This window comes from Hipposideros armiger, unplaced genomic scaffold (genome assembly GCF_001890085.2).
Source record: "Hipposideros armiger isolate ML-2016 unplaced genomic scaffold, ASM189008v1 scaffold_104, whole genome shotgun sequence".
NCBI lineage: Eukaryota > Metazoa > Chordata > Mammalia > Chiroptera > Hipposideridae > Hipposideros > Hipposideros armiger.
Genome location: NW_017731454.1, coordinates 1,180,936 through 1,202,390, shown reverse-complemented (window position 1 = coordinate 1,202,390; position 21,455 = coordinate 1,180,936). Strand labels below are relative to the sequence as shown.

Genomic DNA, 21,455 nt, shown 5'->3' with positions numbered 1-21,455 from the left:
TTGCTTTGTCTCTGAAGAATAAGAACACTCGGAGAGAGAGTAAAAGGAAGAACGCAAATAGATAAGGGAAAAGTGGAATAACAGTTGAGATACAGCTACTTATCTCTCTCTCTTCTCCGTAGTTTCATTGTTGTGGAAGAAATAAAGATTTTGGAGCCAGACAGATCCAAGTTTGAATTTCACAGTCCTCACTACCTGTAGTTGTATGGCATCAGGCAGTTTACATAGCGTCGCTGAGTCTCAGCTTCTTCATTTATGCAATGTAGCTACTACTACTTCCCCATCCAAATTTTTGGTTGACGGATGTTAAGAAGGGTATGTATACGGAGTCAAAATAGAACAACAAAAACAACAAAAATTAATGACAGCTTATTAATGGTAGCCTGTTAGTACTGGTCACCATTTCCTCATCTGTTCAACTTTCAACAGCTACTTATTGATCACCTCTTAGTGGCAGGAATACAGTGAAGTCCCAGGGATACAGTGAACAGATTAAGTCTGTCCTCATGATGTCTGTTTCAGACTTTGAATCCTCACAGTAATCAAAATTCCACCCCACCTCACCCCATTCCATGGAAACTCCTCTGGCAAAGACACTGTCACCCTATTTATCAAATACAATGGACTGTTTTTTGGTTCTCAATAAGACCTTTTTGTAGCATCTAATAATACTGAGCAATTACCATCTTAATGTCTAGAATACTCCTCTCTCTTACCTGATCTACCATCCTCAGACTGCAACTTCTCAGGCTCTGTTGCTACTTTTTCTTCTGCTGTTACCCCTTTAATCAATATTTCCTGGTGTTCTGGCTTTTGTCCTTTTTCTTTTATATTCTACACTAGTGGTTCCTGATCTTTTCAGAGTCATGAACCCCTTTAAGAATCTGAAAAAGCTCTGTACCCTAACCCTGGAGGAAAAAAAAATGTATCTACTTACAAACATTTGTGTATATTTCAAGAAGTTTCACAGATCTTCCTCCCTTCCCATAAAGACCATTGTTGAACTCCAGGTTAAGGGGTTCCTTGGCTTTAACTATTACCCATATGTCAATGACCCTCAAATCTCTGTCTTCAAATATAGCACTTTCCTGAGCAATAGGACTACTATCAAGTGACTTATTGACAACGCCACATGAATGTCCTTCAGCCATCTTAAAACTCAAGATGCCCCAAATCAAACTCATTATCTTTCTCCTCAAACCTGTTCTCCTTCTGGGAGAGAATATCTATAAAAAAGAGAACACTATTTTTTAACCTAACAGGCCTAGATTTAAATACAGTCCTGGATGCATCAGTAATACACTTAACCTATTTGTGCTTTAATAGTTCATATTTAACATGAGGATAACAATACCTCCATTTTCTGGATTATTATGAGAATTAAAATAGATGATGTCAAAATTCCTATCCAAGTGCCACCACACAGCATACATTCCACAAACATTAATATTATTGGATTCCCTACCTCAGCAAAAGCAACTCCATTCATCAATTATCCTAAGTTAAAAATTTAGGACTTGTCCCCTTTTCCTCATCTACAACCAATGGATAGCTGTGCCATGTTGATGCTCAACATCCCCCTGCCCTGAGTTCAGGCTCTCATGTTTTTTCTCATGGACACAGCGATAGTCTCCTATCCAGTTGATCCAATTCCAATCCCACATCCTTCCAACCAATCCTCTACATTGAAGCCAGAGAATCTTCCCAAGACACAAATCTGATAATGCCATGACTCTGCATAAATCTGGCCAGTTGCTTCTCATTGCTTCTGAGATTACATCTACCGTAATGTTGCACTGAAGACTATGATCTGGCCCCTGTAAACCTCCAACTCAATCCCTTGATTACTTGTGGGTCTCCCCAGCTGCCTACAGTGTTTTGGGTTTCATATCCCTGTTCACACTGCTTCAGCCCTTACTGTCCTCAGCCCTTACTTTCTCTTGGCATTCAGGCAAACACCTACTCATCTTTCAAAACACAGTTTAAGCATCACCTCTGTTATGAAGTTATTCGTGACAGCCTCCTGCCATATCATTGATCACTGACTCCAATTATCTCCCACCTGTACCTGATAGGTCATTTGCTATCATGGCAAATATGGATACCCAGGGTTCCCAGTCTCAAAAGGTTTACAAATCATCATACAATCAGAAATCTTGTTATATAACCTGGATAGATAAACCAAGTTGAAAGAGAAATCAAGAGGCATGAAAAAATAATGAGTTTTAAGTAAATTCAACACTCAGCTCAGTGATCCTTCTGAGAAGCCTCAGTGACTCCCAAGCTCTGAGGGGTGTGTGTGTGTGTGTGTGTGTGTGTGTGTGTGTGTGTGTGTGTATGCATATGCGTGCACACATGCACACATATCGCTATATAAGTGTTATCTATATATTAACTGATTTAATGTTCACAGTCTATGAGGTACGCACTATTATTATTCCCGTTTTAGAAGTGATGAAACTAAAAGCCGAAAGAGTCTAAGTAACTTGCCCTATATGACCCAACTAGAGATATCGGTATGAACAAAGTATGGACTTCAGTTAATTAAAAAAAACACAATTGAGGGCCGGCCGAGTGGCGCGATGGTTAAGAACTGGCTTGGGACGCCAGAGGGCCCTTGTTCGGATCCCACATATGAGGGCCAGTGACACTGCCCTCCACAGCTAAGATACTGAACAACAGCTCAACCTGGAGCTGGGCTGCCATGAGTCGCTGGCAACGGCGTAGGCTGCAGCCCCTGTGGCAGTGGGTTGCCATGGGCTACCGTGTGTAGCCAGCAGCCGCAGTGAGCGACCATCCAGAAGCTGGCGACCGATCTGTCTCGCCTGGGAAGAGTGTAATGGTGGTGCCAACTTGGGCCAGTGAAGCAACGTCCTCCACAACTAGACTGAAGAACAAAAACGACAGCAATTGTCTGTTCCCCTTCCCCCAATTCCCCAGCGCTGTTCCCATACCCCCAATTCCCCAATAAAAATCTTTAAAGAAAAATACAGTTGATAAATGAAAATTACATACTATTTATAAACAAGTCGTTTATATATTTTGAGCCTATTAAGGGTCTGGCACACAAAGGAAAAAAACATACGTGCCCTTTGCTCAAAAACAATGCTTCATGAAAAATAAACAACTAAAATACAAAGATCAGAAGACTGCATCGCCTGGGGGGGGGCAGTAAGAAAGTCATGGGGTGTGGAGAATTTATCAATGAGTTATAATGAAGAAATGAAATGACCGCCTAAGCCAGATCAGGAGCCCTTGCCGTCATTCTTCCAAATCATACGCTCCTCACCTTTTCTCCTCCCCCATCTTTGGCCCGGGGCTATCCAATGAAAGGTCAGCTCTGAGTAGGCCTACTATACGCGTGCGCATCATCGATTCGACGATCCTTCGCATCGATGCTCTCGAAAGCAACTTCTTCAGCCTGGCCGCTGCCAGCGTAGGCGCTACCCCCAGTGCTGGGGCCGCCGCCATTTTGACGGCGGGAAGAGTCAGGGTCTGGAACAGCTGGAGGTGGTGGTGGTGACTGGTATGGATGGTATCCGCCCGCGGTAGCCCCTCCAAATTCGCCCGTCTTCGGGCCGCAACTCTCGGTATTGCCTCTATTCCCACAGTGTCCATGTCGCTGGCCCCAGTTGTCCTGTCACTGTCTTTAGGCTCTTTTCGCTTCCTCACCTTTCAGCTCAACTCGAACCTTTGCTTGGAGCTGTTGTCTGGCAGCCCTGACCTGTGTTAAAAATACCTGCTTCGACCCTCAGGACTGTGTCCTGGCCGCCGGCTGCCCATTCCCCGCTCGCATCTAGTTCGCATTGTTTTCGGCGGGCGCAAGCCGGGGAGGCTTGGAGCTGCGAGCCCCGCCGCACCGGGCGGAGGGCTGTCCCTGCGGAAGCCCGGGGCGAGCGCCGGCCTCCAAGGGTTACGGGGGAGCGTGGGTTTGGGGCCTGGGGTGATGGAGGGACACACAGTGGGAGACAGTGGACGTTACCCGAGCGGCCTGTTGTTAGAGTTTAATCCGTCAGCAGCCTGTTTTGTCCTTTCCCAGGAATAACGCTACAAAAGGAAAGATACTTTGCGTCTGCCCGCTCCGCTAGAAATGGCCAATGTGAGTAAATTAGTCTCTTAAGAAGCCGTACTGTAAAATACCAGTTTGGGACCTTGTTAGGGAATATTGGAGGGACGGGTTTAATCCTGATGGTATTGGTGAAAGAATGTTTTTCGTGCTTACGCTTAGGGTATCGAAAATGCCAAGGGAAGCAGGCGGTGTGGAATCATGCTGGTATGCTTTGAAAATAGTTTGAACACAAACATTCTTTTCAGTACACGTGTCCTTATTTCTACAAATTCAGTTTTAGAAATTTCGTGTCAGCATCCCTTCGATATTTTTAAAGGACAAAGGAATATTTAGAATCTGTTTGGAAGCCACTTTTTATTTCTTTGGTTAGCCAAACTGAAGGTTTTGTAGCAGTTTCAGTAGAGCAAGTGACCTTCCAAACCCTACAAAATGAGAGCAACAGGTATTATTCACGTAGACCAGAGATACTTATTAACTAACTGTCTAGTGATTAATCAGACATCCTACCATAAGGTGTTCTTGTAGTAGGGGATGTGAGACATATATGAGACAGCTACAATAAAAGTAGAAAGTAAGGATTTTTTAAAAGCTAAGAGAGGTACAGTGGAGATTCAGAGCTTTGTGGAGAGAAGAAAGTAGGGGCTTGGGATCATTTAATCTGAGAAGCATATAATTTGAGTTTTGAAAGCTGGGAGGGATTTAGGTAATTTAATAATTTAAAGTTTAGGTGGGAAGAACCAGAGGTATAGTCAAAGACACCCCACTTTCGAAAATCAAGAAGTCGGCTCTGCCTTCCTGAGTATAAAATATGTGAGTGAGATTAGTGGGAAACAAGTTTGGATTGTGGAGTTCGAATGAAGTAAGAGAGCCTTGAATGCCAAACTCAGTAATATAGACTTTATTCTTTACATTGTGGTGATTTAATCAGAGTTGTGTGTTAGGTAGATTGATACAGCAACAATTACCCAGGATAGTATTCCTGAAATTGAACATGATATATTAAATAAGAGTCTAATGATGTGACTATAGGAACAAATTATAAAAGTAGGCTCCTAGTGTTGGGCACGTTTTAAGGTGAATTTTTACCTACCTGTAACCACAGAAAGGGAATATTGTAAAAGAAGCATATGGTATTCTCAAAGAAGAGACATTAATTAGATAGAATGCTCATATTTGACCTGGCTTTATTTTGACTTAAATGAATAAATTTGTTAGTAGGGTGAATATTTTGAAAGATACTTTTATAAATCCCTTTTATTGTTAGAAAGGACTTCATAAAAAATAAATTTTATAATCAAATATACTTTTAAAAATTAGTGTTAATTTATATGCCTTGTAGATGCTGAATGGATGTTAGTAATGGAATATGCAGTTATGTCTGTCTTCAGCGATTTAGTTAGCCATACAGAGCATGAGTCGTAAAAGTTCATGCTTCAGAGGCTAGATAGGTAAATTAAGGGCCTCGGTGGGATTTTGACAAACTGAAGTGTTCATTTCTGATATAAAGGGAGCAGCAGCCTTTCCTTAGCTCAGTGATTTGTTGCTAACCAATGCTATTTGGGAATGTGAACCCAATACTGCCAGATCTTCTGAGTTTTCAAGAACAGCCAGAAATCGGGACCTTTTGTATGAAATCTCACAATATCTCAATGTTGCTATCCAGTTCAAGTTCCTTGTTACACTGTGGCCCTCACAAAAAGGCCTGTGAATGGATGTGGATGCATTTCATTGATGACCAGTTTTCAATCTTTGGTATAGACCATATTTTCTCCTCACATGACCAAAAGCATAACTTAATCCTAAGACAGTACCTAAAAGACTATTTTTCTTTATATATTAATAAGGATTTTAAAATTAACTCTTAATAGTTTATCATCTTCTCAAGTCTAGAATCCTAGGTTTGTTTGAAGTTAGTCATATAAAAAACACATTCTCAAACGAAAATAAACTGGCTCTTCTAATTTTTGAGCTGTTTTATTGGTTGTAACTTATATTTACCAGCTGACTCAATGTCATAAAATCTATCAGGTTTGCACAAAATATTTCACATCCACAGTAAAGGATTTGAGAATCATATGGGTTAAAGGGTAAAGGTTGAAACAAACTGTACTGTCATCAGCTATCTCTTTCAGTGGACAAATTAAATACTGGTTTATTTTGCCGCTAAAATGAAACTTGATGATTAGGTTTTCTTAAACTTGGAACCAAACTCACATTTTATTATATAACTTTTGTTAAAAGTTTTACCATCAAGAAAAAATAAAATAGAATTGAGTGACCTTGGTACTCAGGCTAACATAATTGTTAATATTAGGCAATTTCTAAAATAATTTGTTTCTGCTTGTGAAGCAATGTGAAGGATCACAAATAATATTTCAATACTCATACTTAAATTAATGTTAATAATAGTATATAGAAGTATTGTGCAAGTTAAGTAAGACATTGCATGTGAAGCACTTAACACAGGACCTGGCCCATAGTAACTAACATCCATTTTTTTTACTATTTCCTATTGCCCCCTTCATTGAGCCTCATACTGTTTTGAGGCTTTGCTCAAATATTGTTGAAATTTAAAATTTTAAATTGCCTTTAGATACTGAGGCATATTCAGTCTGTTAAATGTCCTCAATTGTAAAGGTAAATTTACAGTATTATAGAAATACTCAAAACGATGAGTTTGTCTAGTACAGGGGTTGGCAAATTTTTGAGCTGGAAGAGCCACGAAGGGTCAGCAAACTGCGGCTCACAAGCTGCAGGCTCTGAAGTAAAGTTGAAATGAAAATTAAACTATCATTGTTTCATTTATAAAATTTTTAAAGGATATTATTCACATAATGGTGATTATGTAAAAATAATTTATGGCTCTAGAATAATTTTTAAATTGTCGTGAGGGACAGGATTGGCTCTTCCAGGGGTCGGCAAACTTTTGAGACGGAATGTACCCAAAGAGCTGCATGTGGCTCGCAAGCCGCAGCTTGCCGACCCCTGGTCTAGTAGGTAAAAGGCCTAATAATTACCATTTTGTCTCTTTGAGCAGATTGGGTACAGACCCAAGGGAGGATGCTTAAATTTTCAGGTGGGTAGAATGCCCTAGACACATGCCTTGCACTTTGAAGACACATAAAGGAGATTTCATTTATCCAGATCTTGAAGAAAGAGTTGGACTTTGTAAAGCTTAGAAGGAGAGGGAAAAAGGCATGTGAGCTGAAGAAATCTTCTGACAGTATAAAAGAAGACAGAGAAATACAGGAAATGCCAGGTGATATTTTTATGTGACTAAAGGGTGGAGTAAGGGTAGGGAGGGTCAAATTAGTGAGAAATTATGTCAGAGAGGCAGAAAGACCAGTTAGGCTGTTCTCTTGCACTTATGGTAAGAAATAGAAACAACACATGGGTTGGAATTCAGAATGCTATGAGAAAGGGAAAAAGAATGATTCTAAAGTATCAAATGTCTAGACTATTTCAACATCCTGGTAACTAGTTTTCATACCACCTCTCTAACCGCACTCCAGTCCATTCTCTACATTGCCCTTAATGGTATATTCCTTAAAACATTTCTTATTTTTATCAGTTTACTTTATTCCTTGCCTATAGAATAGAATTTCTGATTTGGTATCTTGATGTAATAGGCCATACTGTCTGTGTCTAGTATAAAGCCTTTTGTCGTTGCCCACAAGTAAAATTTCAAGCCTGTTTTTTACTGCATTCCTTATACTCTCCCTCACTGAACTCGTCACTTTTGAATATACCTTTTGCGGCTCCATACTTGGGTTCCTGAAAGTCCCCCACAAATTTCTACTTTTTCTTCAAAACCTCCATGAAACTTCCTTTTTGCTCCTTCAAAGATCTCTTAATTATTCAGATCTTTTAATAGCATTTTACAGGGATGATATTCATATGTTTTTTTTTTCACTAAGCTAAGAGCTAGCAATTTTTTTCTTTAATGTAAAATGCCAGGTAGTAAATATTTTAGGCCTTGTGTGCCATAAGTTGTCTGTGTACCTACTTAACTTTGCCATTAAGGCATGAAGACAGCCATAGACAATACATAAAAAAATGGGTGTGGTTGTGTTAAATACAATAAAACTTTATTACCAAAACAAATAGGCTGTGTTTTACTATAGTTTGCCAACCCCTGCAATAAATTATTCTGACTCGAGTATTTTGCTAAAAGTTTACTCGTGAAAGATGTTTATACATTCATCCATCATAACTGACCTAGGAAATGAGCGTAGGGGCAGAAAATGTACCACATAGATATGTGCTAAAATGGAAGAAAGCAGACATTGCCATAAAACCAAGAGGAAGGATGACATGGGAGTTCAAAGAGCACAATTTATAGCAGTAAAAGAAGCGTTAAAAAGTAAACAAATTTTGGTCCTAACAAAAGGTTTTGAAAGTTCTGTATTTCGAAAGTAGAAGAATCTTATTTTGCTTCCTTTTTAAAAAGTATTGCTAAATAGGGCAACTTTTAGATGTTCCCCTTCTCTTTAGTGTGGCACTCTTGATTCTGGCCTTTATTGGAAAAGCCACATCCTCTTACCCAAAGTAACTCATTATTTTTTTCTTTGAATGTTCATGTTTATTTTTTAAATTATAACTATACATAATGCTTGTCATATGGTAGGTTATCAGTAGTAGAATATGTGTTGGTTTTAAAGACACATTGCAGTGTGAGGATTTGCAAGAGATTGTCTCTAAGTATAGCATGTATACCCAGAACAAATAATTTAAATATGTGTATTGTTCTTAGGTGCTCTGTAACAGATCCAGACTGGTTTCCTATCTCCCAGGATTTTACTCTTTAGTTAGAAGAGTTGTCAATCCCAAAGCCTTTTCAACTGCAGGATCTTCAGGTTCTGATGAGCCTCATGTGGCCACTGCACCTCCCGATATATGTAAGTAAACATTATTATTGCTTTATTTGTAATTGTTTCAAAACATTTTAAGTTGTGTTCCTGTAATATTTCTTCTTAAGGTTTTACAGATTTTCTAAAGTTGAGTTGATCCCATTGAAAATAAAATCAGAGCTCTGCCTAAATATTTGTGTCAGAAAGTTACAATATTAAAAGGAAAGAATATTGGTTTCTAAAACTTACTTTCTTAAACTTTAGTTTCTCTCTCTTCAAACCTGCAATCCTCCCTGAAACAAATCTTTTAATCCTATTGAACTATGTTACTACTTTTAGCCATTCTTTGCTGAATTTTTTTAATACAGCTGGCACTTTTTATATATGTGTGTATTGAACCTTCTATCTACAAAGTCAGCTTCGTCTAATCCATTTTGCACACCACTATCGTATTAATCCTAAAACATTTTAGTTGTGTCACTTCCTTGATAAACCTTGGTTATCTGTCACTGCTTTCAGTAGCAGTTCCCAAACTGTCCTCAGGCTATGAAAATTTTTCAAGGTCTAAAAACATTTTTTAAGTTCTGCGATTAGGTAAATTTTAGAAATGCTATATATATGCCATAGTCCTCTTTTGGAGGTTTATAATGCACATTAAAGTACTAAGGGAGGGCTCTTAGAAACCTAACATCATGCATCCTCAAGGGGTTGGGCATGGAATCCTTTTCTCATACAACACATTACTTACAATGTAATATCAGCTCACTTGGGCATGCTAAGCCTTCCCTGGTTTTCTTGCCCCATTTTTATAACTCCGTCTCTTATTACTCCAATTTATATCATCTGGAGGCTAAACATATATGTATCATAAATGAAAGATTTGTCATTCAGAATATATAAAGTGTTCGTTTCCTAAATATATAAAGAATTTTTTAGACCAATAGGAAAAAAAAACAGTAGAAAACCACATAAAAAATTTACAAGTGGATATGAACAGACTATTCCTGGAAGAGAAAACCTAAATTTCCAATAAAGATATGAAAATATGCTCAAATCTATTAATATGGGATATTTATTTTCTTTCAGGAGACTATTAGATCTGAATAGCCTTTAAAACCCACCTTTTTCAAAAATAGCTGCTATGGTTGAGCTCACGAACTGACTCCAGTTGATCATTAGGGCCTGTCCAGAGCCTTATTTGTCAAAATGGTCTTCAGGCTAGTAGCCTCAGCATCATCTGAAAACTTGTTAGAAATGAAGAAGCTTGAGCCCCACTCCAGACCTACTAAATAAGAATCTGCATTTTCACAAGCTCTCAGATGATTCTTAAATATTTTAAAGTTTGAGAAATATTGGGCTAGTGTTCAGATTGAGAAGTATGAGATAATGTCTGGGTTCAGCAAGAAAGCGTTTCATGATTAATGGATGATGTCTGTCACAGGTGTGGAAGAGGAGGGATATGGAGGCACTTATACTCTAGTGATGGAGCAGCCAGATTGAAATGGCCATTTTTAGTCACTCAGTTTGGGCAGAGTTGAAAAATATTTTTATTGGCAAATAATGTCTTCAGCATTTCTGTAAACAAAACTCCTACTCTTGAGTATTCCTTTGTTTAGTTTTCTACTTTATTCCTTTCTAGGTCTTTTTGAAAGTCCAGAAATATACTACCTTTTTCACAAGTTAGCATATTATTAAAGGGTAGTCTATTCTTCTGTAAGTATTTAGTCTATATTAACTCATGTGGCTGGTAAACGGCATTTTGTCACTTTGATTCATACAGGATTTTTCCCAGCCAATTAATGTTTTGTGCCACCAGTTAGCAGCAACGTCACTCCCTTCCCCAAGGGTAACCCCTGTTAAGTTCAATATGTTTCCTTTTAGATCTTTTTTTTTTTCCTGAATTGAAAATCATAAATATAAGGTTGTAAAATAAATGTCATATATGATATTCTTTGACTTAGCTTTTCCTTATAATGTAGTATGTCTTGGACTTCATTCACTATCACTAAAGATTTCTACATTCTTTTTAATGACTATCAAGTATTACATAATATGGATTACAGCACTGTATTGAATCTTTTCCTATTACGGACTTGCCTGTAGTTGACAACTGGTTGCTTTGAGTAGTGTTTTGAAAATGACTTGAAACTAATTTATATTCATACAAGAAAGTAAATTTCAAAACTCCATCATTTAGGTAAAAAATGCCCAGTTATAAGAAGAGTATAGTAAGTCCCAGACTTACGAACATTCAAGTTGCAAACTTTCACAGATACGAACTGACCTCACATTACGAACATTCGTAGATGCGAACAAATTGTGGAAGTAGCTCACGTGTCTGCCGGACATTGTCCCAGTTGTGCTGCTGTGTGCTTACTGTACAGAGCGGTAGTGCACAGTAGTACAGTGCTCAGTCAGAGCCCAGCGTGTCCGGAAGCAAGAGGAAAAGCAGCTCCACCATCTCCCCCCTGCCCTCCCTCCTCCAGTTAGTAGCTCTCTTCTTGTCAGTCCACTCCATGCAATCCCCTATATGCCAGTTGTTGTACCGTACCGTACCACCATTTTAAGGTAACTGTAAAAGTAAAAATAGTTTATTTACAGTATTTTTGTGTGTGTGTTTAGTTTTTTTATGCTTTACATTGTATATTTGTGTCAAAGGTATATAAGACTCACTTTGTCGGACTTACGAACGAATCCGACTCACGAATGTTCTCCTGGAACGGAACTCGTTCGTAAGTCGGGGACTTACTGTATTCATTCAGTCTACCAATGCACTTGACTATTAAGGAGAAAATGATTAATTTTGTTGTTTCTCTTCAGGCTCTCGAACAGTATGGCCTGATGAAACTATGGGACCATTTGGACCTCAGGACCAGAGATTCCAGCTTCCTGGGAACATAGGTTTTGATTGTCACCTCCATGGGACCATATCACAGAAGAAAAGCCAGGCTCATAAAACTGTACCTGATATTCTAGCAGAACCTTTATCAAGTGAAAGACATGAGTTTGTGATGGCACAATATGTGAATGAATTTCAGGTAAATTGTTAATATCATTTATTCTGTTTTTCTAATTATTAATGCTATATTAATTTCTGATTACATGAACATTATTTTCATTGGAAAGGTAGAAAAGTATTTAATTCCAATACATACAGAAACAACATATATAGAGTTTAAAAATTTGGCATTGTCCTGTACATAGTGTATGCTATAATTTTTTTTGCTTTAGATTATAGTCTTTTTTAGGTAGTTAAATAATTCTTCAAAAATTTCTTTTTAAATAACTGCTTATTTTATCAAATATAGATAATTTAATTATTTTTATATTACTAGAAATTTAGATTGCCTGTTTTTCACTTTTATAAATGGTAATTATAATTTGTATATGGACCAAATTCCCACTAGTTTTATATTCCTCTAGCCATTTAAAGACAAGAAAATTTCAAGATCTCTGAAATTCTTCAGATGCAGTAACCCAAAAAAGAAGGCTTATAAATAGGGTTTTTTTTTATATACAATTTATGAGGGGTTTTTTAATGATTTTTTTTAAAACTGGTATTACATAATTAGTTTTCTTAAATGAGTTTTTAAACGAATATTACTTTATTGTGCAATCAGGTAGGACTCTACATGCAATTCAGAGTTTCTGTCAAACCCCTGATGCTTACCATTTTTCACATTTTTACAGTTTCAAGCTGCTTTTTCCTTTTCTTTTTTATCAAAACCATATTATTAAAAGCAATAACCCCATAAAATTATTGTAGGTTATATAGGGTAACCTAATATTGGGACACAGTTGACCTCTCCTGACTTTTTTATCTCAGATAATTCCTTCTCAGTCTTTTCTGGCTTCTCCTTTGTCTACTGTGATATTTCCCTTACATTTCTGGTCTTCATCCTCTCATTTCAATTACTCCCTGGTCCCTTATCCCCTTGGCTTTCTTCACAGGCTGTGTTTCTAACTTAGTACATATTTCTGTTTCTGACATTTCTCGTTCTATGTTTTTATCTGCCTGCCAAACATCTTTATCTGATGTTTCACAATTCCCAGATTTTGCATATCTAATACTGAAGTAGTCCTTTTTTCTCTCAAAACCTGGCCTTGTTCCCATATTATTAGTATGAATGACTTAGCTATCCTCTTATTATCCCAAGATAAAAATTATAGCACCAACCTTGACTCCTCTCTCCATCATACTGCTGTAAATAGTAATAAAATCTCTTGGTTGTATGCCTTAAAGTAGCTCTTAAATTATTTGTGTCCTTTCAATTCTCACTAATATTACCAGAGTTCCAGGCTACCTTACCTTACCCAGATTCTTAGAGACTTTATAGTATAATAGGTTATGGAGATAGGATAAACCTGGGTCCAAAGGTTAACTCTGCCATTTACTTAATTTTGTGATCTTGAGAAAATTACCTTTCTGATCCTCTGTTTCTTTATATATCAAATGGGAATAATAATAATCCCTGGCCCAAAGTTGTTATGAGGATTAAATACGAAAGTATGTGTATGTAAAGCAGTAAGTGATGAATAGGTGGACTATTACTAGTCTTATCACCTGCTCGTCCTCATTACCATACATCCTCCACAGCAATACTAGCATTAACTTTTTGTATCTTATCTTGCTATTCCTCATTGCTTATAAAGTCATAATTTCTTAATGTGGCATAAATGGCTTTCTACAGTTTTGACCCTTCCCACCTTACCTCCCACTACTTCCTACTCTCTCTGCACCCCAATCACAGAATACTTTTCATTTTCTTTAAATACATTATTCTCTTTGGCCATTGCATATGTTGGCACTGTTATTATCTCTTGCTGGACTATTTTTCCTCTTGAATTCCCAGCCTATATTCTACCTATTCTCTACCTGTGCAACCTAGACATTAATTAACATGTAAGTCAAATATGATTTCAACCTTTTTCTGATTTCTCCCAGCAAAGAAAGTTTCTTCCCCATCTATACTGCTTGGAGACTTTCTTCGTAACTCTGTAGCACTTTTCACATTGGATTGCATATATTTGTTCATAGTGCTGATATACAGTAGGTTCCCAGTAACTCTCGGTTGAATAAAAGCCTCTAAGCTCTTCCTGTAGGAGAGCTGTATATTTAGTCAAGTTATTTTGTAAGTTAGTGTTATTATCCCCTTTTTACAGATTACAGAATGAACAAAAAGAAAGGATAATTAGATACCACAAAAAGGTGACGTTGTAAGACATAATTATGGTGTTTTACTTAATTTCTTAGCCATCTTCTATTCATGTCAAGTCTTAGAATATCAATATATTTATACATTCATGGTTTTTTTATTCAACATTTTTTGTTTGTGTTTAGAATTTTCAGGTCTTATATTCATCATAGAGAAAAGTTTAGGTATGTAAGAAAACACTGACAGATTAGGATTATGAAAAAAAAAATTTTTAGGGAAGACAAGTTCATAACAGGCAAGATATTTCATTTGAACTTCAGATTTTGTTTACTTATATGTATTTTTCCCTTAGGGTAATGATGCACCTGTCGAACAAGAAATTAACAGTGCAGAAACTTACTTTGAAAGTGCCAGAGTAGAGTGTGCAATCCAAACATGTCCAGAATTGTTGCGAAGAGGTATGTTGTGCTTCCCTACACTTTTACACTGATGTGTATTAGATAATGGCACTAGTTTTTTAACGTGTTGAATAGTGTACGCCATAGGAATTGTAATGCTTTATATTTTACTTAATATTTTAACATGTCTGGTGGGAAGTGATTGCATGTCCCAGAGAAAGGCTTTCAAATGTCCCCTGACTTCTAACTTCATGCTTTCATTAAGTAGGACTTTTTCCCTAAAGTCATTCCACTTCTGTGTGATTTTTACAGCTCTAATTTCATGATCTCTGATATTGAGGAAAATCTCAATAATAAACTTTTATTGAAGATTACAAGACCGATAATATGTAACCCTACTTACTTTTCAGAATTGTTGGCAGTAATATTACAGTTCTTTCAACAAAAGCAGCAAACCAAAACTAAGTTTATTTCTTCCTTTTCAAAAATAATATAAATTTATAAACCTAACTTGGTACCACAGTGATTTAACTTAATCATCACTTTTCTAAAGAAGTATTTTTATGCACTGTTCCTTCTATTTAAAAAAAAATTATTTTCTCCCTGGAATTTTTATTTGTATTTCATTTGTAGATTTTCAGTCACTGTTTCCAGAAGTGTCCACCAACAAACTAATGATTCTGACTGTAACACAGAAAACTAAGAATGATATGACTGTTTGGAGCGAGGAAGTAGAAAATGAAAGAGAAATGCTTTTAGAAAAGGTAATTCTTTCAGTTGCTGACAATTTAATTCTATGATCGCATTTAAATAGGAATGAGCCAGTGTTTTAAAATGTAGGGTGTCTTTTCTATCCTTTATTAATTCTCTGACTGATTTCAATACTAACAAACTTACATCTTTTGTGAGAATGACGGTGCCATGATTTTTTTCATATCTGCACAACTTAGCTTCTGTCCAGTACTTTCCTCAATTTTTTTTTTGAATTTAGGTCTGTTTTAGGAATTTGGAAAACAGAATAAAAACAAAAAAGTAAGATAACCTCTTCATAGCTATCGCCCCCTCTTCCTCTCTGTAATCCATAACATTACACATACATATATTTCATTCTTTGTAAAATCTGCTTTGTATTACATTGCATGGGCAAACCGTAAATTTTTTTAGTTACTTAAAATTTTTCTTAGTAATTTATAAGTTGAAAATCAGACTTTTGCTATTACAAGCAGTGAATATATTTTAAGTATTTTTTATGCACACACACATATCTATAGATTCCTAAATAGATAATTGCTGAATTAAGTATATATTCATTTGAAATTTTGACAGATGCTGCCAGTTTGCCCACCAAAAGAATTGTCTTAGTGTATATGCTGTCATCCTAGGTTACCCTGGATATTATAATAGCATTTCTTTTCATTTTTACCAACCTGAGAAATGATGAGAGGTAACTTAAAGTATTAGATTTAAAAATTATATTAATTATTTCTCTTAAGAGTTTGTTGTTGGGTTATATCAATTTGTCTACAAGATAGAAAGGAATATTCCGTGCCTGTGTACAGGTTAGGAATAACTCACTTGGGGAATCTTAGCTAACTATAGTTGAAAAAATTACTAATTTCCATGCAGGATAATGTTAGGAATTTTTTTTTTCTCTAGGGTTAGATGTATGGTTCTCTTCATTTGTAAAAATGTATTATAATTTATATACTCAATAAAGTATTCCATGGTATGACGTCATAATACTTAAAAATCACACATATAGCTTTGCTAAAGTTTATGCAGTAGTTAACAATCATGAGCAAGTCATATGCTAGTAGTTAGCAAGGAAATTACAGGCTTTGAAATGGCCACATGCTTATATCTTGTGAATTTTTAGTTTTATTATGAAGCTATTTTTTTTCCTATGGAAAAAAACATTTTTCTATTTTAAATGTTAGTGATTATTTTAGAACCACATATAGCTTATGTTTTATGGTTTAAATCAATTCTATTTTTTTTCCAGCAGATGTCAGTGTTAGCTAATGATGAACAGAATCCTTAAGAGAAATATTTAAACTGGTTCTTTTTGTGATAATTTGGGATTCTTTTAGTTAACCTTTACAAACGTTTGATTATGTTGTTTTGCTCTTCTAGTTTTTGTGTATGGCACATCTCTTCATGAAATTGATACATACTCTAATGACTTTTCTAGACCATATTCAGTAGTTATTCTTTTTTTTATGAATTATGAGGATTAATTAAATACAGCAATAAGTGTAACTATTAAATATGAACATAATCTAAAGAATACAATATTATCATATCGTTTTCAGTAGTTTTCAAGAGAGTATTGGGAGAAAATAGGTTAGCTTAAGTTGTACTCGTATATACCTCTGTAGCAGGGGTTGGCAAACTTTTTCTGTAAAGGCAGATAGTAAATATGTTAGGCTTGGTAAGCTAGAGGGACTCAACTACTCAACTTTACCCTTGTATTGTTAAAGCAACTATAGACAGTATGTAAATGAACAGGCATGGCTGTGTTCCAATAAATTGCATTTATACAAACAGGAAGCCAGCTGGATTGGCCCTTAGGTTGTAGCTTGCTAACTCCTCATTTAGGATATGGCCCATATTCCTAAGTCTTTGACTTTTAAGGATCTCAGCAGAATGCCAGAGGTGCCCAGTGAGGTCTCTATTTTGAGTGGGACAAAAATCCATGTGACTTATCCCTGCAGTCCATGATATCGCCATTAAGCGCTCAGCCCCACAGCCGGCACTCTGCTAGGCCTCACAGGATCTCACCTTGTGCCTGTACGGCTCAGCGCTTGGCTATGGAACCAGGGCCAGTTGCTCTGCAGACTACTGTGGAGCCCTGTTTGCTCATCTCCCTCTTCTTCAGTACTCTACCCTACAAATTCCAGATGCTTCAGCAGTCCAAAATTCTTACTTTCTACCTCCTCAGCTCGGTGACACCATCACTTTGCTTGTAATCCACTTCTTTGCCCTACAACAAGCAGGTGTCCCCTGACAAAACTTGAGCAAGTATGGGGATCACCTCATCTGTTTCCCCCCCTCTCAAAGATGACAGCTTTGTCTGACTGGTGTCTAAAAACAGTTGCCTTATATATTTTTGTCAGTTTTACAGTTTTCAGCAGGTGGCAGGTTTGGTCCCTGTCACTGTGTTACGGCTGTAAGTGGAACTGTGTGCCCTTGTTTTTAAACATTTCTGATCGGGTCCTCTTTTTAAACATTCTAACTTGGTCCTAATATTTGTTACTGTGTTTTTCACTGGTTAGACTTCTGATAAAATGAATAAAGACATCATAGGAATTAGAATGCTAAGACCAAGGTTTTGAATAGGTGATACATGCACATGATATGTAGCAATTATATACTATGCAAAAGATAATAGAGAAGTATATAACGAAAAGTGAGCATCCTATCCAGCCCTGTACCCCATCTATCCATTTATCCTATTATTTCTATGTGCCTTTTCAGAAATATGTCATGACTATGTGAGTGGATAGATGTGTTTTTGAAGGACACACAAACAAGTACCGTATTTTGCCATGTATAATGTGCACCCACATTTTTGGCCCAAACTTTCAGGGACAAAAAGCTTTTGTTACGGTACAAGAAATTTTAGTAACAAATAATTATAAAACATAAGAACAGATACAAGGTACAAGAAATTTTATGTACTGGTAACAAATTTACAATATTTACTCCTCATAGAAGGCCAAGAACTCTCTGTCGTTGCAAGTTCCTTATAAGTTCAACAAAACCAATTTTCATATTCCAGGGTACTATTTTTGCATACGGATATGGTTATTGATTTCTAGAGTTACACTTTTAACTTATAAGCATAAATAAAAGAATTTTAAAAACTTATATAGATACGGAATTAGTACTACCCATGTATAATGCATGCATCCTTATTTTTCCCTTACAAATTTGGGCAAAAATGTGTACATTATACACAGCAAAATATGGTATATGTTTTTAAACATTCTTATTAATGAATGGTTGAGACCTTTTCATTATGAATATTTTGTTTTTCCTTTCTTACCTTATTTCTAACATTTTCATAGTAACTATAACTTATAATTCATGACAAATTTGGGTGTTAATAGCACAGAACTGATTAGAAATAGTTCCTAAAATAAGAAATAATTTAGAAGAAAAAATATACAATTTAGACTTTTTGAAAGAAATGAAAGTGTTATATGAACCATTAAACTTTGGACTGGTGAAAATAATCTTAAGACTGTACAGCCTAATTTATCACTTTTAATTTTCATTAATCTTATTGAGTTATCTATCTGAAGCAAAAGATATTTAAATTTTTATTAAAAATAAAAATCTGTAGCAATGATGCTATCTTGAGCATATAATTTGTGTCTTTTTCCATGTAGTTCATCAGTGGTGCTAAGGAAATATGCTACGCTCTTCGAGCTGAAGGCTATTGGGCTGACTTTATTGACCCATCATCTGGTTTGGCAGTGAGTAATTAAATACAGTTTGAAAGCCAGATTACATAATTTGAAGTAGGAATGGTTTTTATTATAAAATTGTTTATAACTATAGCCTTGATAAAAATAGACTGTTTAAGACTTTTTTAAAACCTCACAATTTTACCCAAAGAAGTACCACAGTGAGTCAGTTGCATTAACAACTTGGAGGGACCTCTTATCACTCACATTTAAGCTTCTTCATTATTTAGTGTACATTGAATTCTGTGTTTACTTTTTCTGAGTTGAAAATAAGCAATCATTAGTTTCTCTAAGGACGAAAAACTTATTTTTAGAATTTAGGAAATATGGATGGTAAAAGAACTATTTAGAAAAGTAACTTTTTGAAAATTAACACTTACAAAACTATATATATTTTGAAGAAAATAACTGAACCACTGTTGTCACATTTTAAATTCTGGGTATATCTTTCCATTAAAAATAGTAATAAATTGTTTTGAACCTTAAGATAGGCATATATACTATTTCTTCTCAAAGTTAAGTAAGATAGAGTATAGACTAGAAATGAAAAACTTACTCTGGGTTTTAGTTTCTTTATCTTGAGAATGATATAGGTGAACCATAGATGATTGTCTAAAGTTTATTCCATCTTTCAAGGTAATGTACTGTTCTGCATTTGGTTCTAGATAAGGTGAGATTTGTTAGACCACTCTTTTTACATTTGCAGAATGCACAGGGATGGGAGTGAGGAGAAATTAGGGCAGTTAGGTGTTGCATGTGACCTTTTTAGTTCTTATTTGATTTTTTAAATATTTGGAGTATTAAAATATGTGTTTATGTTTGCATAAAATTATTATTCCATTGTCTTTCTTGCTAATGAAAGTATGACTTCATTTTTTATTTCTTGTAGTTTTTTGGACCATATACAAACAACACTCTTTTCGAAACAGACGAACGTTATCGACATTTAGGATTCTCTGTCGATGACCTTGGCTGCTGTAAAGTGATTCGCCATAGTCTCTGGGGAACCCATGTGTTTGTAGGAAGTATCTTTACAAATGCAACACCAGACAGCCAAATTATGAAGAAATTAAGTGGAAACTAGCAGTAATGTCAATTTACTTACTGTACTGTTTGTACTTAACATTTGGGTGGATTTATGACACTGTCAAAGGCTTCAGTTTATAAAATTTAATTATTTTTAGGTATTTATTTCAACATTTATTTACAACATTAGCAAGTGGTTTGTGATTATTTTAAATCTCAATGTTCATTCATATTGTCATTGAATACATGTTGAGCACATCCACATTGTACAGAATATGGTAATTAACGTGTAACCAGGGTATGATCTTTTATTGTTATTTCTCCCTTTTATTGGAAAAGCCTCAGTTTTAATTATTTTTCTCCAAAAATAAATCACACATTTGGTTATGATGATACGTGTTTTTTCATTGCAGTATTTTTAAAATGTGGTTCTTTAAGACTCGTGAGAAACTACAATATTAATCTTTTTAAAGTGTCTTTTTTAAGTAAATGCAATTGAGATTTAGTGTAGATTTAACTTTTTTTAATTTTCTTTTTTTCTTTATTACCTATTAAGTGTTCTTGTACCAGTCCGAGTATTATTTTGAAATAATGTATGTGCAGGAAAAGCAGAATACAGACACTACTACATCTTTATGTATAAAAGCATTTGAATCTCATCCTTATACATAGTAAAATAATTCTTAACTCCTGGGTTGTAATAAATGTAGATTATTTTCAGACAAAACTGCCTCAGTTGCTAAATCATATCTCTCCAGTTTAAGCAATAGATGGAAACTGCAGTACATCACAGAAATGCCTCATTTGTGACAGTTTGTTTATATAGAATTTTGAACTTGTAAAAAATCTCTTTTCGGGCCGGCTAAGTGGCTCAGTTGGTTAAGAGCTCGCTCAAGAGTACGAGCTCTGAGCTACAGGGTCGCCGGTTGAATTCCCGGCCCGAGCTGAGCTGCCGCTGAGCTGCCAACAGGTGGCAGGATGGCTCAGCTATAAAAAAAAAAAAAAGACTTGTTTTTGAGGCTTTTGCCAATAGGAATAAAGACAAATCCCAGGAGAACAAGTAACTTCTACCAAATGAATTAATTGAAGTGGATTTTTTCAGTTAAATGCCTGTTTTTAAAAGAAATACATGGAGATGACCAACTTTTAAATTTAATTTATAACTTGATTTAAAACTCTTTGTTAACATGTAGCTGGATAATAAGTGTTGTTTATGATTCAAAGAGTAAGAGCTACAAAGTTTTCATTCATTATGAAAAAGGCGAAGGGTAGTGATTTCCTATAGCATTTTTTTTTAAATTTATGGAAATACAGTTATCCTTGGTATTCACAGGGGAATTGGTTCCAGGACCCCCTGCAGATACCAAAACCCACTGATGCTCAAGTCCCTTCATGTCCCTTTATAAAGTGGAATAGAACAATGCACACAGTTGGCCCTCTGAATCCACAAATTCCCAACCGTGTATCAAAAATACTGTTTTTAT

At 35.8% G+C, this 21,455-nt stretch overlaps 1 protein-coding gene across 2 annotated transcripts; it reads left to right on the top strand.

The window, feature by feature from the left end:
- Window positions 1-3,442: 3,442 nt before the first annotated feature.
- Window positions 3,443-20,852, top strand: MMADHC (metabolism of cobalamin associated D). Of its 2 annotated transcripts, none has more exons than XM_019646558.1 (8): window positions 3,443-3,526; window positions 4,040-4,099; window positions 8,823-8,967; window positions 11,740-11,957; window positions 14,428-14,533; window positions 15,107-15,237; window positions 18,868-18,954; window positions 19,835-20,852. In XM_019646558.1, exons 2-8 carry the CDS (start codon window positions 4,091-4,093, stop codon window positions 20,027-20,029), a joined length of 891 nt encoding a protein of 296 aa, XP_019502103.1. In that variant the 5' UTR covers window positions 3,443-3,526; window positions 4,040-4,090; the 3' UTR covers window positions 20,030-20,852. The 2 variants fall into 2 exon arrangements, with proteins under 2 accessions (XP_019502103.1, XP_019502102.1); XM_019646557.1 differs by having other exon boundaries at window positions 3,473-3,590.
- The last annotated feature ends 603 nt before the right edge of the window (window positions 20,853-21,455 follow it).